Here is a 6,767-nt window from a genome sequence, read left to right as displayed (position 1 = left end):
GGCGGCGGCGCGGAACTCGTGCGTGAGGGCGCGGGGCGAGGCGGGCGCCATAGCGGGAGGGACGCGCGTCCTGCCCCGAACAAGGTTCCCCTGCGCCGGCTGCGGCCGCTTCCGCTCCCGGGCGGTGCCGGCGCGATGTCGGGTTTCAGCCCTGAGCTGATCGATTACCTGGAGGGGAAGATCTCCTTCGAGGAGTTCGAGCGGCGGCGAGAGGAGCGCAAGAGCCGCGAGAAGGTGAGTCTGCCCCGCCTGACGGCCCGGCCCGGCCCGGCCCGGCCCGCTCCCTCCGTGACAGCACCTGGCAGGGCAGGGGCCGCTTCAGGAGCAGCGTGGCTTCCTCTCTTCTGCGTGAGTGCCTGGGCTCGTGTGAAGTGCTGCTGTGCTCAGCTGTTGACGATGTCTACGTCGTTGTTAATTTCTCTGCAAAAATTATGAGAAGCTAACTTTAATTGGCAAGGGTCATTAGGTCCTGGGAGAGCAAGTTGTTCGGGGGAGCGTACACCTTTCCGAAGTGCAGAACGCAGCGGTTTGGTTCGTGCCAGTGTGGCTTGCGTCCCTGGACTTGGCAAACGCTGGTGGCAGTTACCTTCAGGCACCGTAATTAATTTCTGCTTCAGGCTGGAGCAATGAGCAGAAGCAGATTTTGATATAAAATCATCCAGCGTACGGTGCTACCGCTCCCCCACCATCTTCTGTGTGAGATCTAAGGAAGAGATCCAGTCTGACTCCTTTTGGTAATTGTTGTGGCTTCTTGGAAGCAGTAGGTACAGGCAGACACAGCTTTGTGTCTAAAGCAAGCAGATGGAGGTACTCTGAGAAATTCTGTATGCTTGATCGGAGTGTTGCAGTTAAAGTTAACTTTACTATCTTTATGTCAGAATACAACTGAATTTCTGTATTTCCTGATCTTCAGGGAGCAAATTCAGCAGAACTCAGCTGTCGTGGAAGGACAAGTGATATCCTATGGCAACCTTCCTACTGGATGACCAAGTGCTATTTTGTTATTTCATTTTGTGTTTAAAAAGGCAGGCTTCTAAAAGGATTTGTTGCGCATTTGTAAATTTTTTTTAATACAGTTAACCATGTCATCTTACCTCACTGTAATGCTAAATAAGCAATGGACTAGTCTCTTCAGTCAAAAGTGATGTGAACAGTCACCATCTGAGTCACCTCACATTGATAAGAATGTAAACAACTTGAAAGCAAGTAATGTTGGGTTCTGTTCATTTAAAAATATAGCACTTATTCCACTTGTTTCACTAGCAGGTCTAAATGCCGTTTCACCCGTGGTCTAAATGCTAATTGTAAATATTAGGGGAAATAGGAATGGGTCATGTTATAAAGCTGATTATTGTCGGTGTGCGCAGGATGGCGAAAATGCGTCTGCTGAGGAAAATGCTGAAGATGTAGAGGCTCCATCTTCATCCAGAAAAGCATCTGGGAAATCCCAAAGTCAGGATGAAACTGATGGTAAATGTTAACATAATAATTTCAGTGAAAAATGTATTTAAAAGGTCATTGAAAGCATTTGCTCTTTAATAGCTGGCTGACTTATAAATACCTGGCTGCTGCTTTTGAACCTGTGGGTATTAAAGTACAGCGTTAGAATGTATGTCTTTGTAGGATGTTCCCAGTCATAGCCAGGGTTTTAACTTTGTTCAGTGTTTTTAAGGAACTGGATCTGGCCAGTTGGCCATCTTTTTCTGGGAAACCCTCAATTTTTCCCCTCCTGGCTTCTTAACCACATGGTCTCAATTATTTACTCTCTCTAAAGTTACAAATAATTTGAAGTTTTTAACTTATCTCAAAAAGTCTTCTGTGTGTTTTGTTTTGGCTTTTTTCCTGTTCATTTCTTCGCTAGTCTTTTGCTGAGACTCGAATATTTCAGAGTATTTGATTCCACTGTATGAGTGTTGCCTTCTTCCATTGTCATCTGAAGTGAGATAAAATAGTTAAAAAGAGGAGATTCTTTCTTTCTCTTTGTTTTTTTTTTCTCTTGCTCAGTTATCCTTTGGCCTGCTTAGAGTGCCTAGATTTATTTCTCTCCTTATTTTCTGCTGGATATTCCTAGCTACAGATTCCCTGGCTGGCTTCCTTTGTGCAGTTACTGGGATGGTAATATCTCCTTAGGTGCCTTAGCAAAATAAGCTTAACTTCCTTGGGGTTCCTGCGTAGTGAAAGGACTTGCAGGAAGTGGTAGGAGCAGCACTTCTCTCTTTAGTTTGTATCTATCCTTGTTGATCCCATGCCTCAGGTTCTGGATTTGGGTGTGGGATTGAGAGTGCTGCAGTCTGTTTCAGACACCTTCTCTTCAGAAGCTGTACTCCATACATCAGTCAGGGCATATTCCTGTGAGATTGCCAATGCTGTGAGATAGCAAAGTGCAATATTTGATCTCTTTGTGTTCGTTCTTAGACTCCTTTTGCTACTTTCACTGCAAATTCTCATCATTCTGTTTGTTGGAGTTTTTTTCCTTAAATTTCAAAAACAGGCCTTAAATTGTCTTACCTAAAATGTGCATCAGTGGAACCTCAATTTTGAAAGTATGGCCAGACTGCATCCTAGAAGGACAGAAAATGAACACTGGAAGTGTGGTTGGAGCCAGATATCTGTGGTTCCTTAATGACCCCTTCTTTTTGCTGATATCTCTGAAATACCTCTAAGCTGCTCTTTTCTGCTTTGTATTCCTCCCAGTCTGTTACATGTTTTTTCATGCACGTCATCTTTATCTAAGAAAAAACATATCCTGATAGATTTGTGTGATAGTGTTACGTCTGCTCTTCCGTAGAGAACACAGAAGTCTCAAGAGCAGTCAGAATCATGGAAGCATTGATAATATTTATCACTATTTAAAGAGTTGCTATTAGAATCAGACTTAGGATATTCAGAAGAAAAATGTTAGAAAAGGTCATTGTTAAAATCACTTTTGATACATGAATCTTCAGAGCTAATCTACTACAATCTTCAGATGATTCCTGCAGCCTAGGAGACTGAAATAAAAGGGAAATTAAATTAATAATTAGGTATTTTTCAGATAAAGGGAGGGGAGGAAGAAAAGTCTTGATTTTTAGATGCTTAATATCCAAGTCAGGATAAAAATAACTAAATATATCCAAGTCAGAAAAAAAAAACCAAACAGAAAAAGAACTATAAACTCAGGTGTAGTACTCAATTCCCCCTTATCTATAGGCAATACATGATAGATTTATTTTTCAGTCCCAACTTGATACTGTGGTTATTCTTTTATCAAATCTTTAGATACCAAGTCCTCCAGCTGAAACCTTTGAACACTACATATTTTGATTTTTTGCATAGACATAGACTTGTGGGCAGTTATAGCCCTGGATTAACTTAATAATGAAAAGTTGCAATTAAAAGATGTGAAAATTTTTAAAATCATATGCTTTAAGCATATTTATTTTGGATATGTAGCATCATATTCTTATTTATTTTAAAGAATTTTGTTATTTCTTTTTCTGGAGAAATGTGAATAATCTGGATTTTGCATTTACACACATTGAAAGGTACTTATTGTCATGGTTAGAATGGTTACAAGACCTTGTTTTAAATTACCTCTAAAAATTGGTTGCTGCATTATTGTTTAGTGTAATTGTCTGCCCACTTAGCCTCTTCAGCTGAAAAGCTTTATTCCATCCAACCAGTTTAGCGCTTGAAAATCACTTAATATGCTTCTCTTGTATGGATTGGGAAAAATGTTGGTAAACTGTTGCTTCGTTCTGTGTGTTACTCCATGCTTTCATTTCAAATATCCAAAAAATGTTAGAGGCTGGGGCATACTAAGCATTGGTGATGAATAATGCAGAGTTTTAAAACCAAAGAGGTTGTTAATAGTTCTTCTGCATTTCTGCAGGCCTTTTTCTTATAGAATAGCTGTTTCAAGTGGGCTACTAATTATGAAGAATTCCGTTTTCTCTGCATTTGTCCTAACAAGCAGTGTGTACTCTTGATTATATCATAGACTGTTTTTGCTTCTTTCTCAACCAGGAGAAACTTCAGATGGCGTCAGTAAATCTGTTCATCGGGTCTTTGCATCCATGCTTGGGGAAAATGAAGAGGAGGAGGAGGATGAAGAGGAAGAAGAAGAAGAGGAAGAAGAAACTACTGAGCAACCCACAGCTGGAGATGTTTTTGTGTTGGAGATGGTACTTAATCGTGAGACCAAGAAAATGATGAAAGCAAGTATTTAAACTTCCATGTAACTTCCCTGTATCTCCTGAAGCATAGTGCATAAATGCCAGTTTGTGTGATTTTAGCTACTTGCTGAAAAACTTGCCTGAAAATAATTCACTGTAGGATACTTCTGCTTATGTTGGTGTCACCTGTCTTTGTTTTTTAAAAAACTGCTGTAGATTACTGTTCGAAAACTTTCAAAAATAATGAAGTGAGTTTTTCCAGTGTCTGGATTATGTTTGTATTAGGTATCAGAGTTACTCTGTCAGTTTTGAAAATCAGCAAATCTTTTGGTCAGTCATTTTAATATCACTAGTACTTAAATAAGTTGTTGTTAGGTTGTGTTAAGCACAGGTGTGACTGATGTCTCCAGAATTTGGGCACAACTGAATCCTCGGTAGAAATAATATCCTTTTTCCATTTAGGAGAAAAGACCTCGCAGCAAACTTCCTCGTGCCTTAAGGGGTCTGATGGGAGAGGCCAATATCAGGTTTGCTCGAGGAGAACGCGAGGAGGCTATTCTAATGTGCATGGAAATCATTCGACAAGGTATGTTAGAATGGTAAACCTTTTTGGCTTTAAGGATGGGGTGAAATTGCCATGTGCATCAGAAAAAGTCAGTGTGGCTCCACTGATGATGAAAGTACTCAGTACAAGGAAAGTCACTGTATAAGTAGTGTGGAATTAAGAATATGTAGTGCATTTCCTTTGTTGTTTTGCTTATAAAAAGAAACTAGCACCCTAATTCTGCAGAGGCCTGGGCCTTTGCTTGGCTTTACACAGTTGCTTTTATTGTCTTTGTAGAACCAAGGTATAAACATCAGCATGACTTATAATGTAGAATAATGCTATAAATGGTTGTTGTTAGATTTGCTCAGGCTGTTTAATAGTTTATAAAAAGGAACTGGAGCTTGTCTGCAGTTCAGTGTTTTCTGAATTTAAACAGCAATGTTGATGTTTCATATAATTCTGATATCTGTTGTTTGCAGAAAGGCAAGTTAATTGCTTTCAGAGTGGTTTTAAAACAATAGTTCTTAATCATTCTTTTTGTCTTTTCACAGCTCCTCTTGCTCATGAGCCATTTTCCACTCTTGCCATGATCTATGAAGACCAGGGTGATATGGAGAAGTCATTACAGTTTGAACTGATTGCAGCTCACTTAAATCCTAGTGATACTGAGGAATGGGTTAGACTAGCAGAAATGTCACTGGAACAGGACAATATTAAACAGGCTGTTTTTTGTTACACAAAAGGTAGCGTAGCAACCATTGTAATAGTTTAAAATAAATGTTAGATGCTAATGGCAATCGTTTTGTTTTCTTCTGCTTTCTCATTTAGTTTGCTGCAGTTTGCTAAAGATTCTGGTACCTCTGTCCAGACTTTGGTAAAAGATTAATGAATCTTTAATATAGGGTGTCTTTTCCTTAGAAAAACTTTGTGCGTGTTTGTTAACGTTCATCTAGTCAGGGAAATGAATGTGAAATCCATTGTTGCCTTTTCCTAAACTAGGCTACTAATACACTTTTTCTTGTAGCTCTGAAATATGACCCAACCAATGTGCGTTACCTATGGGAGAGATCAAGCCTGTATGAACAGTTGGGGGAACATAAGATGGCTATGGATGGCTACAGGCGTATTTTGAATCTCCTGTCTCCCTCTGACGGAGAGCGCTTTATGCAGTTGGCTAGAGACATGGCAAAGTAAGTTGGATTTAAAAATACTGTGATTTGATTTTCCAGAGTTTCTCAAAAGCTGGTATTAATAAGCTCTGCAGCTGATTCAAGCTGGGTATGTAGCTGAAATAAAGGAATGCAGGTGTTTTTGCTGGGGGTGACTCCCCCACAAGCATTCACCCCCCCAACTATTGTGATATTTCCAAAGCCTGATATGTGGGAATTAATCCTGTGTAGGATCAAGGCATCGATTAGCAGTGTTGCATTCTCTTAAGAGAATAAAGTGCAAATACTGATTACTAGAAAAATGGCAGTAGTATAATTATATACAAATGCAGTACATTTTTAATCTGTATAATATCACTAGAGACCTGGAAACTTACTGCCAGCAAATCTGAATGAAACAAAGTATTCAATCTGAAATACAAACCATCTGCAAAAGAATAAATTTTATGTGTCATTTTTTATTCATTTCTGGAGCAAGTAGAAATCTGCCTCCTCCCCTTTTCTGCTAATGAGAGCAGATCAAGTCATAGAAGCTTGCGTTGGACAGAGAAGGCTTGAGGTTAAAGTGCGTAGCTCTCTTATCATAGTTTTTAGTAAGTTGTTTAACTACTATATATCTCAGCTTTCTCATGCATAATGTGTAGAAGGCTGTTACTGGCCTGTGTCAAAACAGTTTAAGTCTGTGTCAAAACAGTTTAAGTCTTTTGATCTTCATGGTTGTGAAATGCACCAAAAAACCACAAGGACGTGTATTGTAACAATGTTATTATTGAAGATTTTTCTGAAACCAGGTTAGTGTGATGTATTATTGATATGTGGCTCCAGGTGGGGGATATTGTGATGAAAATTCCAGTAATGTCCGAACATATGGGGGGGGGGGGGGGGGAGAATTTTTTA

The 6,767-nt window shown here is 39.7% G+C and overlaps 1 protein-coding gene across 10 annotated transcripts in view; it reads left to right on the top strand.

Moving 5' to 3' along the window:
• Window positions 1–105: 105 nt before the first annotated feature.
• GTF3C3 (general transcription factor IIIC, polypeptide 3, 102kDa) overlaps window positions 106–6,767 on the top strand; it is a 25,564-nt gene continuing 18,902 nt past the window's right edge. For all 10 annotated transcript variants that reach the window (XR_774149.1, XR_774150.1, XR_774153.1 and 7 more), the window contains exons 1-6: window positions 106–234; window positions 1,368–1,470; window positions 4,006–4,196; window positions 4,617–4,740; window positions 5,253–5,444; window positions 5,726–5,891. Coding sequence is in view for 7 of the 10 variants with exons in the window: in XM_010564100.1 (XP_010562402.1) it covers window positions 136–234; window positions 1,368–1,470; window positions 4,006–4,196; window positions 4,617–4,740; window positions 5,253–5,444; window positions 5,726–5,891 (875 nt within the window). In the remaining 3 variants the exon portion in view is untranslated. The remainder of the gene's footprint in view (window positions 235–1,367; window positions 1,471–4,005; window positions 4,197–4,616; window positions 4,741–5,252; window positions 5,445–5,725; window positions 5,892–6,767) is intronic.

The sequence above is a fragment of the Haliaeetus leucocephalus genome, unplaced genomic scaffold (genome assembly GCF_000737465.1).
Source record: "Haliaeetus leucocephalus isolate CR32 unplaced genomic scaffold, Haliaeetus_leucocephalus-4.0 Scaffold1, whole genome shotgun sequence".
Classification (NCBI taxonomy): Eukaryota; Metazoa; Chordata; class Aves; order Accipitriformes; family Accipitridae; genus Haliaeetus; species Haliaeetus leucocephalus.
The sequence above is the reverse complement of the archived record's forward strand: the minus strand, read 5'-3'. Positions and strand labels throughout refer to the sequence as shown.